Below are 23128 nucleotides of genomic sequence, written 5' to 3' on the forward strand. Positions count from 1 at the left end.
GACCCACTCTCTTTAAATAATCATTATTGTTGTGCTGGTATAAAGGGGGCTGCACTTCCCAGAAAGTCAACACTGAACATATAGTGGCTGGCGTCATTATCAGCGCAGCACAGGGGCTGGTGAACACTGATAGAGCCCCTCAGCGTCCTGCAGCGTTACACAGCAGTGCGTCAGGAGCGCGTGAGGGGGGACACTTCATGCGTGGACTGATTTAAAAATATTTCTGAAAAATTTACAACTAAAGTGCCAAGTTATTCAAATGTATGAGATTAGAACAGGGCCGGCCCTAGGCATAGGCGACCCAGGCGGCCACCTAGGGCGCCATCTGCTGGAGAGGGTGTCGAATAGCGCTTTCATTTTTAACCCGATCAACAACATCGCCTATTTTCGGACATAACTTAGGAAAAGAAAGAGAGACTTATGGTCTTTAGTGTTGGAAACTTGAGATTCCAAGGTTTCAAACGGGGCCACCCTGGACCTTTTATGCCTTTGAGAAGTAACATAAAATGTACAAATACATAACAAATACATTTACTTCAGAAGTAGAGGTTCCTCCTCAAATATAACTGTTGTGCACACATTTAATGAAGCATATGTTCTGATTTTTTTTTATAACAGAGATAATATAATATAATATAACAATGATAATCATAATAAAATAAAATCAAACTAGCTTTTTCCATATCCAAAGTCCAATGTCCAAAAGGATTTGGGGGGAAAAAAAGGAAAAAAGCCTATAGAGTTATTTGGTCAAGGTCAAGGTCAAGGTCAAGGTCAAATTAATTAATTAATTAATTTATTTAATACAATTCCAATAGAAATGAATCAATTAATATTAATGGGTTATTTTCCCAATTGTAAATAAAACTAAAAATCTTGGGCGCCAAAATGGCTGGATTAGAACAGAAAACTAAACACTGTTGCTCAAACATAATTGGAAATGTGTAAAAGACAGGAGTTCTAAACTGCTTCTAAAAACAGCTATGACCTTACATATTAAAAGATTCAGTGCATCCTGTTTGTACATTTTTATTCACAGTTTGGAATTCCTTTTAAAATAAAATGATTGCAACATTAGGGGAACTCTAAGTGTAGCTCAGTAAGTGCCAAAGAAAGACACACATTTAGAGCATGTTTTTTTTATTTATTACAGCCAAAAAGCGCAAGTTGAGGCTACTGTTTTTTTTTTTTAAATGTACAAATCCACACCTATGAAACAAAGTTCATAAAATGTCACAAAACAAATTACAGGAAAGTAATAGCAAAGGCAACTTGATGATCATAATCTCACAATGAAGGTATTATCATAAAAACAAGCAACTGCTACAGAAATAGGGAAAATGCTACCAGCTAAGGCTAGCACATGGAGCGCAGTCGCTTTTACTGTCGGTTCAGTGTTTTCTGCACCAGACAATGAAGCCATGAGTAGGAGTAAATAATGGAGAACCTATAGGTATTTAGCAAAGAAACAATGCAGGAAAAAGGCACATTGCCAATTAGCAATAAAACACATTAAGTAGGAAACATATAATACCATACGTATATTACCAACAAAGACATTACAACTGAATAGTGGTACTGGGTTCAAAAACAAATACAGAAACAAGTACTTTTTAAATTGACCCTAGTTTTTCTCAAGCCTTTCAGTATTTGGTCTCTTTTCAGTTGGAACATTTACCAAGTATACGCATGTTTAAGAATGTATACATTAAAAGAATTAAAGCCATTATGGAAAAATGTTTATAAAACATAATTATCATATCAAATTGCAACAATCTTCTCGTTAGGTCCCATTTATGCCATGCAGTTTGCTATGCCTTATTTTTTTTACTTGTTCATAGAAAAAAAATCTGTGCTTTTTTCGCTTTGCTCATACAACACCATGCAAGTCAAATTTGTTTTCAAACTCTCTTGAAAATATAGTCTGCTTTTCTCAGTTCTCAGCTAAAATAAAGAGAAGATGGTTTGCACAACGGACCATCTTCACATCACAGGAACAAAACAAAAACAAAACGAGAAAAAGCAACATTCATAGTTGTACATTGCTTTGCAGAATCGTAAACGCCCCATGACTTTCTCGACGTTAGACAAAGGCAACTTATATTAGTAGGAGTGTTCTTTTGATCAAACCTTTTTGTGCAAGTTATGCTTTTTATAGAGTAAACATACAATTGGCACAGGAAATCCTCTCGCATTTAAAGCCATACTGCAAAATATTTCACCCAGTAAAGTAGAATGAAACTTTAGCATTTATTATTTATTATTTCTCTGCAGTGTTGGTGAAAAAATACCTCAAAACCTGTGTCTCTCTTAAGATATGACATATTACGCAAAATCGACTTTCTTGAGGTTCAAACCATGTTTTAATTTTTGAGTTAATCCTGGGACAAAGCTGTTAAATTTAGCCGTTTCTTCTTCTTCGGTGTCAGCGCCTCGTTCTGCACTTCCGGATTACAATTGTTCAAACCAAAACCGTTCTGCACATTTTTAAAGCTCATAATTATACACATAGATATATATATATAAAGGCCCGTCTTAATGTGGACTCACTACCGGCATTACCGGCAGCCATCTTGCCACAGGGAAGCTTTCTGGCGAGCTCTGTGGTATCTGAAGTAAGGTACGAACACAAATCCTCTTATCTCGCTGACATCTTGACGGATTTACCAACGGTTTGGCTTCTTACAAACATTATTAACTAACTGGCTATAATTCTGAATGATTTACTTTTTAATTCATATGTATGCGTCATAACTACATCTCTGACGTTTATAACAAACCAAACCGTTTGAAAAATCGGTAGAAAATTGAGCAAGTTATGGTTACTTAAAAAGTACATGCACAATAAAACACAATGTTACGAGTGAGCGAGCTCCCTGTGGCAAGATGGCCGCCGTGTGCGGACGTCGACCTCCATTGGCCAGAAGCGCATACGAGACATCTAGCCTTTATTATATAATATATATATATATCTTGATTATGCATGACTGATTGTGGGCCGTTCTGTGCTCGAAGTGTGTTTATCACACCCTACTGGAGCTGTTAGTTATTTTTAAGAAGATCATTCCTATAGCTGCCAGCAGGAGGAGCCCCAGTCAAGATTGAATTCTTACAGAGACATATTTTCGAATTATGAAACGTAAAATATCAAAGTTGAGGCACCCAAAATAAGGTTTTTAAGTCTATTTCTAGTCTCCATATGCTTGACATGTCCACTTTAAAGCAGCTAAACGTAACTTTTAAATCCATAATGTCCTCTTGCAAATGCTTCGTTCCAAAAACCCACTGACATAATAGCATTGTTGGGGTTCAGCTAGCATTCACAGAGTTTAGTTGCTATTGTGCCTTTGCAACATATACCCCTGAAATATTCCGCAATGTGGCTTTAAGGGTAAAGGAGATTTTTGTCACTTTCACAACGGGGACACCAGGTCAGTGCAGTACATTACCTCTGCACCGAGATGTGACTGGGAATACTACAGTAACTCAGCATGCAACCTCTCGTTCAACACTTGGACACTCGCGCTGTGCTCATACTGTCTAAAGGCAGATCCGATTTGGTTCAAAGGTTCACTGAGTGGCACAGACGAGACGATCCTTACGCGGCCCGCTTGGCCCGCTGGGCGTGGCACTTCATGCACAGGATCTTGCCATCCAGGGGGTAGCAGCCGTTCTCATCAGCTTCGATGGAGAGGGGGCGGGCACAGTCCTGGGGAAAATATTGAAGAATAAATTAAATTGATTGATATGCACAATAACTGATTTTAAAAGACGATCTATAGTTCCGGTCTATAGAGTTCGGGAATGTGATGTCATGTCGCTAAGCATTATGGGATTAGCAGCAATTGTGAACTAATAGAGATTTCAAAAGTTAAAATACTGGAGTTATTGTTCACATTAAAACACTTGGACACCACAGTGTAATAAATGTATTTACCAGCAGTAACTCGGCAGCTATCTGATGTTCCACGGCTATTTTCTCCACTTTTTATACTATTTTTATCTAATGTTAGTCAATGGAAATGTATGCTAACAGCTGCAATGATGGCGGATCTCCATGGTAACTGTGGAATTTCCCGAACTTTTGTACGTACCCGTCTCATCTGAACAATAACTCTGACAGGTGTGTAAACCCTATCGCTGTCCACCTCTACCTCTGTCTGCTGTGTTTACAGAATGCCTTCCTGCGCCTTTAACGTGGCTGCAGGCGCCAAATAAATGCGCTTAATTCTCTCACTGCTGAAATATTACTAAGCAAAGCGCAGGTTAAATTCATCAAAAGCCTCGAGCGATTCACCACAGGCCCAGCTCAGAGCAGCTTCGAACACGCGGGTTTAAAGAGTAATATAATCAAATTTATAGAGGTATAAGTTCTTAACACACTCTTATAAACATAAATGTACCTGTAGGCCACTGTTCTCTTGAAATATGTGGCGGCGCATGAAGAGAAAAGTCTGGTGTTTCCAGTGCAATGATTTCACATTCAAATGCACTTGGACCAGCTGAGGCTTATAGACCAACGCAGCCTTTATTTGTTTTCTTGATACATTTTGTCGGTGCAGCTTATATTCAGTAATTTACAGTAATTATTTAATGTTTTTTTGTTGGTTTGGTGTCACTTTAAAATAAATGTATGTATTGGTTTATTTGTTCAGGAAGGACAGTGCATGTTAAAGGGACTATATGGAGTTTAAAAAATGATATAAAGTATTTTCCTCCCCCGACATTTTCCAGCCATGTCCTAATGTGTAGAATGAGCTCAGACCTGTTCACCATAACTGCCTCTAAAATCCTGCACTGTCACTCAAAAAGTTGTTAATTCGGGTCGGGGGTTGCCGTCATGCACGAGCTTAATATAGAAACTGCAGTTACACATATGACCTGAGGTGGCAGTAGCGAGTATAAAATGGGTAACTTGCATCTAGCCCCTTAAATGAACATACATGGGTCTCATGCATGTAAACACACCACGCCGAATTGTAGCCTTGGGCTAATTTGCATCCGTTGTCCCACACGCACACTCTCAAACACACTCTCATTCATCCTGGCCTATTGTACATGTTTTTAGTGGAGCACCCGGAGGAAACCTACGCAGACACGGGGAGAACATGCAAACTCCACACAGAAAGGCCCCATCCATTTGGGAATCGGACAGGGTTTATAAAATGTAGATATAAACTGGAGTGGATTGAATCTATTGCGATAAACAATATAAATAATGCACAAGTCTTGAACAGTTTCACGTGTTCAAACTAAGTTGCTTTACAATAGTTTACTTCAGTGGGTCCCAACCTTTTTCTGTCTCTCGTACCCCTTGAGGCATTAATTAATACTCCGACTACCCCCTAACTCCTGCCAAAGGTTTACCAAAGTGAGAGCGCTATGTTGAAACTGTAGCCAACATACTCTCAAAGTCAAACCTTTTACTGTAAATATCAAGAAACTAACTTTTCTTTGAGTAATATTGACATTCTTCTTAGTTTCAATTTCTGTTTTTAATCTGAGGTCATTCCAAGTCCCCCTTGTTGGGAAACACTGGTTTACTTCACACTCGGTGGTGGTAAGATTACTGCAGTGGCCAATCTCCGCCCCATTGACCTTCATGTGTTTGGCAAATGGTCAAAGCACTAAGCCAGTGTCAAAAAACATTGTATTTATTTGTTTTAATACGCTTATACTGATTATTTAATGCAAAGTAAAACGTCTTGTAAAATATGTGATTAAGTCATACCTCACAACGATAACACTTTAGATGAAAGTTTTTGTCGAGGGCCACCACTCGAACAGTCTCCTCGCTGCCTGGAGCCGGAATAATGGGCTCGTTGCAGCTCACGCACAGAGGAGAGAAACGCCTGCAACACATTACACGCAAGTTCAGATAATTCAGAGGGCAACTGCACCATCTCTTCCAGAAGCCTGAGACCCACCTGTGGTAATCCTGCACACAGTACGGGTTGTTGTTGTCGTCGGTGATGAAAGGCGCCCCCTCCAGTACACAGGAGCAGGTGCTACAGCGGAAACAATGGGCATGAAAACACTGTCCCACTGCTTTGAGCACGCGGTCTGTGATCCTCTCCCCACACCTGGAGCACACTGCCAGAGAGTTCTACAAACACAAAATAATGTCAGTGTTTTGATAATTACTTTATGCTGATATCTACAAATACTTGTGCACTGTGAACTAAATCTAAATTCTAAAACAGAAGATTAGATTGGATAATTCCCCATAGCTCTACACACAGTGGCTGTTTCTCTCACCATGTAGCAGTCCTCGCACTCAGGGGCGCCGTCCCTGTCGTAGAACTGCATGCCCTGCAGGGGGCGATGGCAGCTCAGACAACAAAAGCAGTTGGAGTGAAAGAGTTTATCCATAGCCCTCACTGCCGGCTGTGTACGGGACAGGGCCTCGCCACATTTCCCACATACCTCTGAAAAGACAAAAAAAAAAGTGAATATTTGTTGATCAAACTAAATCAGGGCAATTTCCAGCCACTCATTTTGGTTGGGCAGATTTAAAGGCAGTTATAGATCGTAGTTGATATAGAGATTTTATTTTAATTGCATCGGTGACTTAATCTCGTAACCTCTGAAACCCCGCTTTAATTAAGTGTGTTTTCTCCAGTTCAGCTTTACCCAAATCTAAAAGCTTCTTGAAAAAAGCATTAAAATAGCAACAATAACGAGAAGAAAACAAGGATGTTTCATCCATAACAAAAAAGTGGCAAAAATGTGACAAAAAAGCAATGAAAGTGCAACAAAACAGTGATAAAAAAAATTAGAAGAAAAAGAAAGTGAAAAAAGTGACGACAACATGGCAACACCGCAAGGAAAAAAAACCGTTTAGATCAGTTTTGTAGGTCTTAGCTTTCAAATGAGGCGTTACTTTGGCCTATAGGCTGTAAGCTCCAGTCGAGAAGCTTTTAGATTTGGGTAAAGTCGAAGTGGAAAAAAAGCGCTTGGTTAAGGCGGGTGGGGAAGAGGTTAAACCCCACCTGAACTGAGCACATTTTGTCCAGTTTGGCTTTACCCAAATCTAAAAGCTTCTTGAAAAAAACAACAAAAAAACTGAAAAAGTCTGTTGTCAGAAAGAAGACAACAAGGAAGACAAGGCAATAAAATAGTGTCACAAAAGCCACAGAAAAGTAGCAAAAATGTGACCACAACGAGACAAAAAAGTAATGGCAATAAAGCGATGAAAGTGTAACAAAAAGTGGCAAAGAAAGCAACAAATGTGATGAACAACTCAACAAAAAAGGGGCAAAAATATGACGAAAACTGAATTAACGATCCACAAGAGCATAAAAAAGTAGCAAAAACTCCCCCCCCAAAAAAGAGGCAGAAATGAGATGGAAAGAATGTGAAAACATGTGACAACACGGCATCAAGGCAAGAAAAATATCCATTTAGATGAGCTTTCAAATGTGGGCTGTAAACTCCAGTCTTTTAGATTTGGGTAAAGCTGAACTAGAAAGTTAAGGCAGATGGTAAGAGGTTAAACATGCTCCTCTGTACCTGTTGGAGGAGAGGTGATGACTGGGGCGTGTGCGTCCATGTTTTTCATGAAGTCCTGCGTCATCCTCTCCAGCTCCTCTACTTCCTTCATGTTGAGAGGGACACCTCCACCTTTCCCCGGCACAGAGGGCTGTGAAAACAGGGCGAGTCCAGTATTTATGTTACTGAGCAAAACGATTCGAAACAGTCACGCAACATTTGTACTGTATTACGTTTTTTGCCCAGAAACGTGTGGAGGTGTTGAATATTGAAAGATATTAGATTATTATGTTAATTGAAGTTTTCTGTGCTGATCTCATGAGCAGACATTTTATGATCTGAGCTGTTTACAATACAGAGACACAGAGACAGAATGAACAGTGAAACCTCCATGTAGACGTACCGTTGTTGATGGGCGGCTTTTCGTTATCGGCTGGTTGAAGGACGCAGGTGGGGGCGTCATTGTCTTGGTTGGAGGAGCACTGGGAGCAGCAGCAGCCTGGTTTGCGTTGAACTGGCTCGTAAACGGAGAACTTCTAGTGGGGTTAGTGGAGGCGACAGTGGTGTTATTTTTATTAAACGGACTTGTCGGTGCTGGAGACACTGCAGGTGGAGCGGCTGGAGGAGCAGGTGGAGCGGCTGGAGCAGCAGGTGGAGCAGCTGGAGGAGCAGGTGGAGCAGCTGGAGGAGCAGCAGGAGCTGGGGGGAAGGAGCTGGTGGCTTTGTGCATGCTACTGACTGGGCTGGTGTTCTGGTTTAGGCTCTGGTTCAGTTTTTGTGCCAAAGAAGCAGACGAAGTGGTGGGTTTTCCTCCAAAAGCTGACTTTGGTGCTACGGCTGGGGCGGAGAAGTTCGATGCAGAGTTGGAGTTGCCTGGTTGTCTGTTGGTCCTGGCTTTGAGCTCCTCTGCCCAGGGAGCGGGAGGAGGCCGGTCTCCCATCTCCGGGGGAGGGAGGAAGGACAGCACCGGCTTTGGGGCGGTGGGAGGAGGAGCGGCGGGCTTGGGGGCCTGTGGTGATGAATACTGGTTTGGTAACTGCAAATACAAAGGGGAAAAAGATCCATTAAATGTGGGCATGTATTTTATTAAGTGAATAAAGGGTAATGCCCTTCATCAGACCCCCCTTTGTCTGATGAAGGGCATGTGGCCCGAAACGTCACATATACCTAACTTAATGGTGTAAGAAAATCACTGTATTCTTTTTTTGGATCGCAGGTTTCACTGCCTTTGGATGTGCGTGCCTATTTCTTGTTAGCCATGTATTTAAAAATTATTTTGATTTTTATTGTATACAAAATGTTCTTGTGTATTGCCTCGTCTCAGGTGATACGATTCGTATCCCGATACACAGGTTATGAAGTATTAAGCAATTATTGCGATTTTATTTCACTACTTTGGTAAACTAGTAATCCTTCATTAGATTTGTATCAAATACAATGTATCTATCTCTCTCTCACACATATATATATTCACATCTCTTTCCAAAGATGTGACATCAGTGCCCCCAGTTGGTTTGTGTTCAGGTGCTTTTTATCTTGGAAAGTGGGGATTATGATGTCATCTTATATCACTGTTAGCATCTCAAGAGCTAAATGGTACTTTAAATTTTAAAAAATATCTCATAAATTTACTTTTTGCCAGCATTGATATCACTTCAATTTTGTTACTCCGATAGTAATGTCAGCCAACACTAAACCCTGAAAGTAGCAGTAGTGTTTAATCTCTTAACCGAGCGCATTTTCTCCAGTTCGGCTTTACCCAAATGTAAAAGCTTCTTGAATGGAGCTTACAGCCAATAGGCCTGTTAGAAAGACCTACAAAACTGATCCAAACTGATCTTTTTCCTTGAGTTGTTGCCGTTTTGTTTGTCTTTTTCAACACATTTTTGCCACTTTTTTGTTGCGTTTTCATCCCTGTTTTCTTCTCGCTTTTGTCACTATATTTTGACGCTTTTTTCAAGAAGCTTTTAGATTTGGGTAATGTCAAACTGTAGGAAAAGTGCTCGGAAGTTGACTAAAAAGCTGGTCAGGTGCGGGAGTCAGGAAGCTTGTTTCGACCGGAGTTTCCCTGTTGCCTCAGTTAATGTGAATTTAATAACATATGTGGTGATTAGTAAATGCAGATGCAAAACTAAAAAAGACATTTGTTTTAGAAATAATCAATTTGTAATTTGATTTAGAGTTTCTTTTATGTTGTGTCATGTTAGCAATTTGGAACTGAATACACACAAAAAACAAGCCTGTGTAACTACATTGAGTAATTGTAAATACGACATAGGTCTTTAAAAAGGAGTATTTATGCTTTGTTAGTTTGACCACATTTGTTATGTCGACTTTGTTATTTTTATGAAAGCAAACAGTAGATAAGTTTCAGAGAATGTTGTCCTTGTGATAATCATTTTGCAGAAGGAAACCACTATTATTCAGCCGTAGTCGGACAAAACACTTTCCTTTTATGGCCTGTTCCCTCAGTCTCAGCTCTGCACTGCACTGCTCTCGCCTTTGCATCACTTTTTCTGCAACTGTCTCTTCTCTCTCTATGAATCACAGACGATCCAGCCTTTATGCTACACACAGTTCATTTCTCCACAGCGTGAGATTCAGACTCGGACAGATGAACCCACGCTAAATAATCCTATCTGGCGTCGTTTCATTCTATTGCTACGGACTTCCATTATTTACTGTGCGTGACTCATTCTCTTCTGTTGGCTTTGTTTCATTACTGCAAATCTAAATCACTTCCTCCGTACAAACTGTCTCTTCGCGTTACCCGAGATGATTTATTCTTATTATGGCGCGCGGTACCTTTGGGTTGAACGGTCCCCTGTTCTCCATTTCAGACAACAAGTCGGTCAGAGAGTCCAGCTGTTTATCAAAGCTTGTTTGTTTCTCTATTGGCTTCTGAAACGAAATTACAAACAGAAGGAGACACATGAGCACACATCACATTCTAGGGACGCTTTTTAACTTCAAAGTCCCATATGAAGCTTTCACAGACACTTTATCCTTGGTATTCTTTCTATAATGGCTAAGAATAATATGTATGTCTTGGAAATACCCCTAGGAGCCAAGATGCTCTCGTGTGGGCTGGCCTTTTGAGTGCAGAAAAGGGAAGTGGACTGAATTATGTAGGATTACAAAAAGATGCTTTAATAAAACAGTGTTCCAGCTCAGTTTTTGATGAATGTATAACACAATAGCATGGTTACAACCTCAATACAGTTTAGGCTCTCTGAAGGTGAATAAACAATAAGAACAAATAGCTAAATCCTTATTCATTCCTTATTTATAAGTTTTTACCTCTTTCTGCTCCTTTTCATTCATGCTAAATGCTGTTGTTGCATTTTTAAATGAATGAAATAAATTAAAAAATGAAATGAAAAATCTTTGTTTATTTGCCTTTCTCAACTGTCCCACTCACCGAGGAGCAGAGATGGGCAGTAATCGCTTTTAATTTAGTCACTTTTTGATGACATTGCCCTAAGAGAAGCTTTCACACTTCTGCTTTTATATTATACACTGCCTTACCAGAAAAAACATGCTCGTTAGACCACCTTTAGCTCTGATTACAGCACACATTCGCTGTAGAGTAAGCTTCTGCAATGTCAGAAGATTTTCCATCAGTGTGACCACTGTGCAAGGCCTTCTCCAGCACATCCCTGGATTCTCACTGGGGTTTAAGATCTGGACATAAGCGTCATAAGGACATAAGCTTCGAACGGCCTTAAAATCCCCCGCTCGGGACCGGAGAGGGCCCGCGGGCCGGCTCTACTGTGGTGGCTTCTGCTCCCTGAGCTTCTCTTTCACAATGTGTGCCTGATGAATCCTGGCATTGTCATCTTTGAATAAGCCCGTGCCACCAAGGAAGAAGAAATTCAGGATGTTCAGCTGATCTCATTCTTTGGGCTCATAGTGTTGCTGAACCTCAGATCATAACAGTTAGTTTAATCCAGGTGGCAGCTTTTTTTGTTTTTTTTGTTCAGGCAGTTTATTTTTAATGGTGTTCTTCTGGATTTTCACCAAATACTTGTATTTTTAATTTATTATTTGGATGACAATTTTTTAACTACTACAAAGTAAAATAGTTTTAACCTCTGAACTCCCGCCTGAACCGAGCAAATTTTCTCCAGTTTGATTTTACCCAAATCTAAAAGCTTAAAAAAAAAAAAAAAAGCCACGAAAAGAAGGACGAAGACGCAGAGAACAAAAACGCAACAATGTGACAAAAAAGTTACGATCAGTTTTGCAGGTCTTAGCTTTTAAATGAGGTGTAACACTGTTGCTCTCCGGTCGAGAAGCTTTTAGATTTGGGTAAAACTGGAGAAAATGTGCTTGGTTAAGGCGGGGTATAAGAGGTTAAAGGTTTGTTACTTTACCCACCTCTGTTGAGGAAAAGAGGAATTGAGGACTGTTAAAGGCGAGCGAACAGTCAGTTCTTTGACTCACCGGGGGGGGCACAGCATTGATTGGCACAGCAGCATCAGATGAAGAGAGAGGTGGAGGCGGTGGAGGGGGAGGAGGAGAGGGGCAGGCGGGTGCACTGTCCTCAAACAGAGCTGGAGGAGGCAAGTCATCCACTGGAGGGGGCAAGTCATCCACCACGGGGGGAGGGGCAGGGAACGCAGGGGCATCTCCTGAGGGCGAGAGGTGGCTTTCGGGCGGAGGGGCCGGCAGGTCATACTCCACAGGTGGGGGAGGCGGTGGGGGTGGAAAGTCTGGCAAGAACAGAAAACAATTACAAAAATGCATCGGTTTTATATGCCCAACAATATGATCCATTTAATAATCCTGTGCCAATCTGTGTCTTTCGACCACAAGAAATACTTTACACACCACATTTAAGGTGGATATAGTGTCTTGCCCAAGGACGCAACCACAATAGGTAGCGGCAGTGGTCGGGGTTGTCATCAAATCGACAACCCTCAAGCCACTCCTGCCCCGGCTTTGTTGTCACAGCAATAAAACTGCACAATATATTACCAAATTATAATTATTGTAATATCAGCGGAGACAACGGCTACATCGCAAGAATCCAAATACATATTGTTGAGATTTACATAGTATTTCTTTCTGATCAAGGATAAAACAAGAATAAATGGAGTGGTTTTAGCTAAGTAACTCATGCCCCTAGAGGCCATAATCGCCACTGCAGGTGTTGTATTATGTTGCGTTTTTTTACTCATTAATTGTTGACAGAAAAGACAAAGATAGAGAGGGATATTGTTCATCCAATGACACAATGGAGATCATTTGTTTCAATACTGTTTAAGTGGCGCTAGCCCGCAGTTAGCTTTTCCCGTTAGCCTGTCAGCCTCTTCTTTATGATTTCATGTGTGTGCTGGTGGCTCCGACCTGGAGGCAGGAAAGTTGCAATTGTGGTTTTCTGGCCAGAGACACTAGGGGGTCATCCCATCAACAATTGTATTACCCCCAGAGGGACTATGACTGGGATTTATTAAGGCAACAAGCTACTTAGTTATTCTTTAAGTTATGATTATGAGTTTGATGAGGAAGCAAATAGATTGAAACATACTGGGTGAATGTAGTTCAATAAACACTGAATATAAATAATGTTTTCTCTCCTAATATGCACACACTGACAGCAATAACAATCCAAAGGCTCAAATGCATACCGTCACATAACGAGGGCGGTGGAGGGGGCAGATCTCCCACGCGGCCGATCACCGCGGTGCTGGCTGGTGTGGGTGAATGGGCCTCAGGAGGCGTCTGGCTTTTGGGTCGCGGAGGAGCCACAGAGGCGAACTTCTTTGGCTGGTTGTAGAAGGACGGGGTGGTGACTTTGAAGTTCAAGGAGGACGTCACCATAAAAGGCTTGCTGCTACCGTTGTCCATTTTATGTGCTTGTCTGTGGAAGGACATAAACATTTAGATCATTTTAAGTGGCTAGAACGATTGGAGAAAGACGTGCAAAAAAGATCACGTCAAGCCCAGCCTAGGCTAATCATTCAGCTCCTTGTATCTGACACACGGTCTGTGCATCGCCATTGTTCAGCCGATAGAGGTCAAAGAGCAGGCATTCCTGCGTGGTGTTAGCGTCAGAGGCATTTAGCTTGTGACACATCAACAAAACATGTCTGTCTGCTGCATTTTACGGCATGTAATTGTTACCAGACATCGCACACCATCACAAACTACAAGGCTACGTCACTTTGAATGACTACATACAATCCAGTGTGTTCAGAAACCTCATAGATTTCTGATGTTTGTTTTAGATACAAAAGCTAACTCTATTGTTCTCTGCTTTCACATTACATGGTTTTATTGTGCTGAAGTTTGGGGCAATAATTGTAAAACATTACCACCATTATTCATCCTTCAAATAACAGCAATAAGAACAGTTTACAATGCTGGTCATCGAGAAACTTCATGACACTTTTTTGCCCATGTTTGGAAAATCCGGAAATGTTTCTCTGTGTGTCCATTTGTAGTCCTAAAATATGGAACAAATTGCATGTAGACCTCAAACAATGTCCAAATATCAGACAGTTTAAGTATCGATGTCAAAAAAGGTCTGCATCTGAAGAAAATACATGACTTTTCAGGCTTCAGCTGTTGTGTTGTAAACCAGATGCTGATTGATAAGCAGCATTGCATATCCCTGACAACTTGCATCTGAGCACAGAGCTCAAATGATCACCTAATAAGTCAAAAAGGAACAGGATACAAAGATAAAAGTACATAAAAGGGGGTGGGATTAAATACGTAAGTGTTGAGCTCACAACTGTCTAACTCGTGACAGGTTGTATAAGTTTTGTATTGTTTTTTTATGGTCCGGAAAAATATGACGGAAAACATTTCAGTGACAAAGGCATTTCAGTCTTGTTATTTTAGGTAGTAGATAGTAAATTCTTTGTCCTTAAGTTCATACAGAGGTTGTACCTTTCTGTATTGAGTGCAGATTTATTGAAATACAAATAAACCTCAGATAATAACACACAGTTTTCTTTAACTTAAAAACCATACAATATTCTTTCAGTCAGTGGAGGGACTCGGCACCTGTGGTTACAACAGGAGGGGCAATTGCTAAAAAATAAGGTCCATTCTCTTTTATGGTGACAGTCTGAAGGAAAGAAATAGAGGAAGCAAACCTCCAGAAGATATTTCTTAATGTGATTATAGGAAAGCATGTTAATAGCTGGTTATAAGGTTTGAGCTAGAATCCCGTTGAGTGAGGGCCAGTACTGACCATAAGTGTTTTCAGTAATCGACGTCAGGAAAGGGGGAGCTCAAATATTGCACACGGTGGTTAACAAATGTTGATCTAACCTCAACGTCTCCACCAAATTCCTCACTGAGTCCAAACACATGCCCCTGAAGAAGCGCCAGAGTGAACGCGACCTCGAGTGAAAGAGCGGCTTTTCTGTTTGACCCCGAAGACACACAGAGATGCAGCCTATTCTTTTGGCTTCAGAGCTCTATCTTTCAACTATTGCGGCTTTTTTTTAGTGTATGATATAAAAAGGTACAGCAGGGTTACATCAAGAAGATACTGAAAGATAAATAGTCAGAAAAATAACCAGGGATTGACAAGAATTTTAAAACAGACTGCTCTGTATGAGTGCACACTTCAGCTTCACAAAATACAATATTGATTTAGATGAGATTTACAGTTTATACTTCAAACCCAGGATTCAATTCACGTTGCTCGAGCAGAATATAAACTGCTGAACTAATACAAGAATCACATGCACATCAGAACATGTCCAAACTACAGGGATGACGCTCCTCCAAGTTGAAATTTTTCCCATGGGAGAGAAACAATAAAATTAATCTGAATCTGAAAGATATACTGTAAATGCCACGGACATATTAAGTTGTTCGTAGGGCTGTCACAATAATGACTTTACCGACTTATCGTTCAATAAATAACTGATAAACTATACATTTTTGGGCTCGATGTTTATTGTTTGTACATTTAGTAGCATTTCCCCCCAAATTTTTCTTGTAAAACTTTGATTTCTAAGTGAATCAAATTGAGTTACATTATATTTTATGTTTATTGCAGCTTGTGTGGTATTTTAAGATATGATGATGCACTTTTAGAACAAAGGTTTACGGTCATTTTTATGCCTGAGGGTTGACAGTATCTAGCATCATTAGAGTCAATAATATCGTTTATCGCGCTACTTTACTCACTCAATACATTGAACTTCAACTACTAAAATCATGTATAATAGGTGACTCCTCCGGCCAGGTGATTCTGACACATTCTGACGCCTGGCTCCACATCATGGAGATGGGACCCTGGGCGCGGCACTGCCATTGCCCACTGCTCCTTACGTCCTTATGCCCCATCAGCATCAAGGGATGGGTCAAATAAGTTAAAAGTTCCCTATGGAGACAATAAAGTATACCTTGACCTTAAAAGGGACTATATGGAGTTTAAAAATGTTATAATTAAGTATTTTCCCCTACATGTTCCAGTAGAATGAGCTCAGACCTGTTCACCACAGCTGTTTCTAAAACCCTGCACTGTCACTCAAAAAGGTGTTAATTCGGTCCGAAGTGCCGTCATGCACAAGCTTATTATAGAAGCTGCAGTTACGCATAAGACCTGAGGTGGCAGTAGTGAGTATAACAATGATCAACTTGCACCTAGTCTCTTTAACCATTAAAATTAAGATTTAGAATAATTTGCAATGTATTGTAAAGCACGTACTCCTGATGTAGGTATAAGGATTTAAAGATGGGACGCCATGTGTGCAAAGATTATATTTATTATCCTCAGGTAAACTTGATAACATCTTCTTCATACAGAGATTTTATTTTTCTAGGCTACTAAAAATTACACTACAACATTACAACAGATTCCAAAAGTTGTCTACTTAGTCACTGAGCAAAAAAATGTATCGTCAAGTCTTACAAAGCCATTCTTATGACTGCTTAGTACCCAGAATGACGTAGCCCTCGCGCTGTAGTATCTCATCTTCATTCCATTTTGGTTGGGACATGGGCAACACTCAAGTTCTAACAAGACAAAACGTGTGTTATGCTGAGAAAACTATCCACTTGCTCCTAGTGTTTCCCGTCTCCTGTGTGGAGGGGCAGCTTCCAAATGGTAAAATATATGGATTTATTGACGGTTAACGGGTCCGTAACAATATATGGGACAGATCGGATTCTGGTTGGGTGGGTTTGTTTGCAGATGCTTTGACCTGGTGCAGGGTTCATATCTGGGTCTTTCCAGGCGACACAGATGCTTCTGTGAGAGCACAAATTATTTTCTCATAATATTACACGAAAGTGACACCACACAGGTATGATCAATGCTAGTTAAATCAAACACTTTGAGCCATAAGATTTATATCACGCTTGCGGCCTTTATACTTAAGAATCTAATCATCTGGTCCAATGCGCTGTGTTCGTCTCGCTGGATCAAAATCAATTCCACTCTTGCACATTAACCTTTCGTGAAGAAAATCGGATCTTTGTACATGCGGTCTCCTGAAGCATCATGGTCGGGTTTTTGGTCGTGTTTTCATTTTTTTTGTCGTATTTTTGTATTTTTTTTTTGTCGTGTTTTCATGTTTTTATTTGCCGTGTTTTAGTTGTTTTTTTTGTTGTATTTTCAGGGGTTTTTTGCATGTTTTTGTATTTATTTTGTATTTTTTTCCCTTATTTGGGGTCGTATTTTTGTAGTTTTATGTTGTGTTTTCAGGGGGGTTGTCGTTTTTTTGTTGTGTTTTAGTAGTTTTTTTGTTGTATTTTCAGTTTTGTGGTCATGTTTTAGTAGTTTTTTTGTTGTATTTTCAGTTTTTTGGTCATGCTTTTGTCGTTTTTTCCGTTCTTTTGGGGTAGTATTTTTGTAGTTTTTTTGTCGTATTTTCATTTTTTTTGGTCATGTTTTGGTAGTTTTTTTGTTGTGTTTTCCTTTTTTTTGGTCGCTTTTTGGTTTTTTTCATGGTCGTATTTTCTGTGTTTTTGTTGTTGTCTTGTTTTAGTTTTTTTGTCGTGTTTTCGTTATTTCTTTGTCATCTTTTTTTTCGTTGCTTTTTTGCCTACCCCTGCACTAGAGTCAGTAACAACAAAAATGTATTCATCAGTCGATAATAAATACTTTTGCCGTTATTTTTTTCTCAAACGTTTGTCCGCTACACTGTGATTTATTCTTCCATTGCTGTTGCTACATTGTCTCCAACAGATGATGCCGAATGGTCCTCAATTATTCAAGAGTGATAATAACTTGTGGCGAGGTCCCATCTGTTCCTCGTATCGCCCCAAAGGAGTCATAACCGTAAGAACAGCTTTGCTCTCTGCTCTCACGCTTCGACTCGATCGAGGCGAAACCCGATCCTTCAGAGTAGAGCCCCTGAGCCGAGGACCACTTTTGGCAGTGCACCTCCATGACGTCATTTATTTGCCTTTCTCTTCCCTCGGATCAGATTAGTGTAATTTTTCACTCGAATGAGACTAGACGAGAGCAGCTGACATCATAGTGTTGCTGATTTATTATTTAAGACACAGCAAAACATCGTTATTCATTTATTTATGATACTTTCTAGTCTATCAAGCTTCAGGTATTGTATATACTTCAGTCCTGATGTGAGGTAGTTTGGTACGCAGCCCAAATACGCAATAGCTATATGCTTTGTGTGTTTGCTAGACTGTAGAGCAGGGGTAGGCAGGCCCGGGGGCCAATTCCGGCCCTCCAGCACAGAACCTCTGGCCCCCAAGATGATTTGGAGAAATATTATTATGCAAATAAGAGATCAAATACCTGTTAAAGTAGTCTATAAATACGAGAAATAGTGTCAGTATTTTAAAAATGTCTAGTCAGAACATCCCGCTTGGTCAAATGATGTTAGACAGTGATTCTCTACTGGTGGGTCGGGACCCAAATGTGGGTCATGGAACCGATTTTCAGTGGGTTGTGAGTCTTTAGGGAACTTTTATGCATTATTTTCCATCTGAAACTGCATGGAAACACTAACTGTGTCTTTTAAAATGAATGTTATTGGGTTGTTTTGATCATAATTTCAGTCTGGGATATCTACTGCTTGTTCAACAAAAACTTGTGTGGAAAATACAATATTTTATACGATATATAAAATACCCCAGAACCAGTTTTATTTGGGTCTTCAGCTTGTCATCCGAGGGTAATGGTGGGTCCCAAAGCCCTGCCACTTGAGAACCACCGATAGAAAACATATAGTAGTTAATAACATATAGTAGTAATAGTTCTTTACTTTAGGCTACAATGTTGAGGTTCGGCCCTTGGGTGTTTTGGGAATGAAAATGAAAATTGGCCCTCGAGGACGCAAACTTGCCTCCCCCTGCTGTAGAGACTTATTCAGCTTAATAAAAACATCCATTTAGTAAAATAAGACCTTTTTTCTTAGGATAAATTGGGGCATTGTATTACCCACACACAGTACATGTCGCGAGATTGTATTGTATTTGTTGGTTATTGGCAATCACCCAGCCCTAGTCATCATAAGGTGTGATATTTAGTCACATCTGTTTGCTGCTGACGTAGTTCCTTGTCTACTTTTATGACTCGTGTATCGAACACCTGAACTGTACGAAAGCTTGGCAGCAGTATATTTCCTTCTGGTCACAGAGGAACTGAATTTAGCAAAAAAAACAAAGCTGCATCCTTTAAATAAGGTCAAACAAGGGAATGTTCCTGTCAGTGCTCTCTAAAGGAAAATGAACCAACATCAGGTAAATTAAAGTGTTTAGAGTGGTTTCTTGTCCTGTTTACACTAAGAAGCAAACTATTTACACAAAGCAGTTAGAACACAACTGACTAGTATGACCATGTGGCAGTGGGGTCAGTGAGGACGTTCAGGAATCAGGACTACCGTATTTTTTCAGAGTTTGGCTGGGGGTGCGACTTATATATCCAAATATATAATTTCACATGTTTGTTATTTTCACACTGACAGCCGCTGTATACCAGTATCTGCTACTCCTGTAACCACTGAGGATTTAAAAAACGGTAATCGAGCAGCAGAAAGAAAGTTTAGAGTTAGCGAGAAACTTGTGAGGGACTGGCGAAAAGCAGAGGTTGCTCTTACTGCAATGGAGAAAAGAAAAAAAGGTAATCGCGGGCTAAAAGCTAGAGGAACGAGTTTGCAAATGAGAGCTTGAACAATTTAATGCTGGGAGAGGCTTGTAAACGGTGCAGTTACGCCTCCATGCCCAGGGTGCCAATGGTGCGGCTTATACTCAGGAGCGACTTATAGTCCGGAAAATATTTGGTAATCTCTATATTAGGATACCATAGATCTTTGTAGATTTACACAGGCCAAATGGAATACGTAAATGTACACAAATCACATACTGAGCCATTGCGCAAAATAACGCAACTGAAATCAGAAAGTTCCATTTAATAAAACGTGCGGCTTCACGTGAGCTTTGTTTCTTCACTGGTCTTTTTTTTTATGTAAGGGAATTTCCTAGCTTTTGTTTTTTGCAGAGGAATATTTCAAATACAAGAAAATATATAGACCTGATAGATGAACCACATTCATAGAATATATTTTTTCTTATTTCAAGTTTCTTATTATAATGTAACCTCCTAACTTCCACCAGAACCAATCACATTTTCTCCAGTTTGGCAAATCTAAAAGCAAAAACGAGACGAAAATGCAACAAAAGCACTGTTACAGTGGCCTATAGGCTGTTAAATTTTAGATTTGGGTGAAGCTGAACTGGAGAAAATGCACTGCGGGGGCTCAGAGATTAAGAAACCAAAACACAGGCTTAACCAGCTGATATTCAGGATTATCTTGAATGTTAAATGTTGTGGGACTATGCATAACCAGCTTATCTGGCCAAAGCTGATACTGAGAATAAAATAACCCAAATAACTGAACTAAATAGGAATATAGCAGCATGTGTCTCTTTGGCTGCTGTGAAATGTTACAGTACATAAATTGTAATGCTTGCAACACTATAATTATACAGTCAGCGCATCCACATGAGTTGAAACCCGGACAACTTCCAGTTACTCTGTTAGCTTTGTCATTGTATCAGTGTGCTGCCTCTGAAACTCTCCATTGTTTGGACGTTAATAGAACACCTCGTTTCTGGGAAAGCCTGTCTGTCTGGGCCGGGGGTCACCGCAGTGGGACAAACAACCCTTTTCAGTCCAATCTTACAGGTCACTTCACAACTATGGAGCGCGCATGTTGTTCCCCTTTCGAGACAACAGTAAAAATCTGACATAAAACATTCTTCCTTCTGGCAAACCTTCAGTCCAAACTCCATTGGACGCGTGTAAACACAAGGAACCTCACAATTTAAATACACATAGTTTATGTAATACTCAACGCTCTCATAAAAAAGCAAAGATCAATATTGCATATGATAATAAACATGCCACATATCTATTTTACTACTAGGGCTGGGACAAATTATCGGATCTGACTTGGATCGCGATACTTTGTGCTGCAATACCAAGAATCGATATTTGATCAAGTATCGCAATACTTTCTTGTGTTTGTTGGCATTTTTATCACATACTCCTTTGTTTTCCAGCAACAATTACACAGCAATTTGTTACTTTTTGTGTTAATGCACTTTTCAATCTAAACACTTCAGTAAATGTCAAATGGCATTTGGTTTATTAACTTTGGACACAGTGCCGTGTAACCGTTACTGGAAAAAAAGGGAGTACAGGATAAAAATGCCTCCAAGTATTGAAAGTTTTGCGATACTTGAAAAAGTATCGATACTTGGTATTGCAGCACAAAGTATCGCAATCCAAATCCGATATTTTGTCCCAGCCCTATTACTTATATTTACTAACAATATTGCAATACGTATCGGATCAGCCCCTGAGTATCGTGATACGTATCGGATCATGACTAAAGTGGATCGTCCCAGCCCTATTTACTACATTCATCATTTGCTATGAAAGACAGTCATCAAATAATTAATACTCTTCATTTAAAACTCAAATTGAATTTCTCCATATAAATTGCAACAATAGGGCTAACATATTATATTGTGTGTAATGTATCTGTCATACCAACTGTATTACCATTATTAATAATAAGAATAGTTTGAAAAATAAGAATAAAATTGCACATTATAAATATTTTTTCACAACCCTAATGTAATCCACAACAAGAAGCACTGGAGTCAGATGATGCTTTAACAACAGCACACAACGTCATGCTAAGATTTCTTTGCATAAAACAAAACATATTGTTCTCTCAAAAGGGCATAATCATTTCAGGTTTTCTCATGAAATTATTTAATAAGTACGTCGCCATTTAGATAACACAAGACCATAAAAGACATGATGCCACTGAATTCCTTAACGCTTCACCTACTTCACCCATTGATATGACACAAAAGGCAATGCCAAAACAACCTGACCATGACAATTTCGGGTTTCTGTGACAAAAAAAAAACAGCGTTATTGATCGAGCACCTAAAAATGTAACCTTGCTATGTTTTGTAGCTTATTGCAGCAAAATCAAAGCCGCGCTACGGTCCCTGTTAGCCTGCCTGGCTCGATAGCGATCTGCGAATATTACTCACGTTTATCGTCAGTGGCGAGGCCGCTGTCCACGTATTAAGATTTCAACCGTATCGCACATCAGACTGACACCGTCATGTTGGTACAAAACGATGGCTAAATGGCACAGTGACTGCTGCTGCTACTACTACTACCAGGGAGCCGTGCGTAAAGATCAGCCTGGCTTTGCGTCGGCAACGTCACGTCAGTAACTTGTCGCTTTAGCGTAACACCTCAAATGCACCCATGAAAGTCGTGTATTTCTCTTACCCTGATGCCACCGCTGCCCCGGCTCCTCTGGACTGTGATGCTGCCTGGAAGTGCGCTCTGTGTAAAGTTAGCCCTCATAAGCTTAGTCAACTTCAGCCACACTTCCTGTTCCAGCTTCCGCATAGCCCAATCCTTATCGGTTTATCATCGGGACGCTCTACGCTCAAGTTCAAAGCATTATATTTTAACCCAAAAGTCTTCCACTGAATAAAGTATGGTAGGTTGAGTATGCGGCTAATATCCTATCTACTATAATAAGCTCAAATGTGTTACAATGATTGCAGACAACAGCGATTACGCACATGGATAGTTTTGTTGGTGAAGCGTGCAGACGTGTGAGGATCCTCAAAGTCTTTACCTTATTAGGTAAACTCAGATTCCGAGTACTATGATGGGTTCTGTTCCCTACAACCAGCCACCTCCCTTTATAACATCACAAAACACTTACCCTGTTAAAAAAAAAAATGCTGCAAAGTAGAGCTTCCTCTTTTTTCCTTTTAGTTCTGCTTTTCTCCCAAACTGTTCTGAAGAGTGGACTCACTTCTCTGTTCCAGATCCTCCTCCTGCTCTCCAAACGGAATGACACTGCTCTTCCAAACAAGTTCTTTCTCGTTGGGCTTTGGCTAAGAGCTTGTATATTGCACACTGTAAACAGCACCTCTCTCTCTCTCTTCTCTCCCCCCTCTCTGTCTCTCTCTCCCTCCTCTCTCTCCTAACCCCCTTCTGTTAGGTGTGTGTGCTCACAAATGGTTGGGGCAGACCCTCCTCCCGCACTCTCCCTCTCTCTAGATTCTTGCAGCATTCTTCATTCAATGACATCAACCCTGTTGCCTCTCCTTGTAAGGTCAGAGTGAGGGAATGGAGGGAGCAGGG

General features: G+C 40.2%; 1 protein-coding gene across 3 annotated transcripts; it reads right to left on the minus strand.

Moving 5' to 3' along the window:
• Nucleotides 1-3140: 3140 nt before the first annotated feature.
• zyx (zyxin) lies at nt 3141-22925 on the minus strand. 3 transcript variants are annotated; one of them, XM_079561332.1, is made up of 10 exons: nt 22698-22925; nt 13125-13357; nt 11938-12206; nt 10297-10392; nt 7895-8527; nt 7513-7642; nt 6259-6428; nt 5928-6106; nt 5732-5852; nt 3141-3709 (listed from the first exon to the last, which is right to left on the minus strand). In XM_079561332.1, exons 2-10 carry the CDS (start codon nt 13342-13344, stop codon nt 3599-3601), a joined length of 1929 nt encoding a protein of 642 aa, XP_079417458.1. In that variant the 5' UTR covers nt 13345-13357; nt 22698-22925; the 3' UTR covers nt 3141-3598. The 3 variants fall into 3 exon arrangements, with proteins under 3 accessions (XP_079417458.1, XP_079417456.1, XP_079417457.1); XM_079561330.1 differs by lacking the exon at nt 22698-22925 and adding an exon at nt 22256-22406; XM_079561331.1 differs by lacking the exon at nt 22698-22925 and adding an exon at nt 22009-22186.
• Between the last annotated feature and the right edge of the window lie 203 nt (nt 22926-23128).

The sequence above is a fragment of the Gobius niger genome, assembly GCF_951799975.1.
Source record: "Gobius niger genome assembly, chromosome: 8".
NCBI lineage: Eukaryota > Metazoa > Chordata > Actinopteri > Gobiiformes > Gobiidae > Gobius > Gobius niger.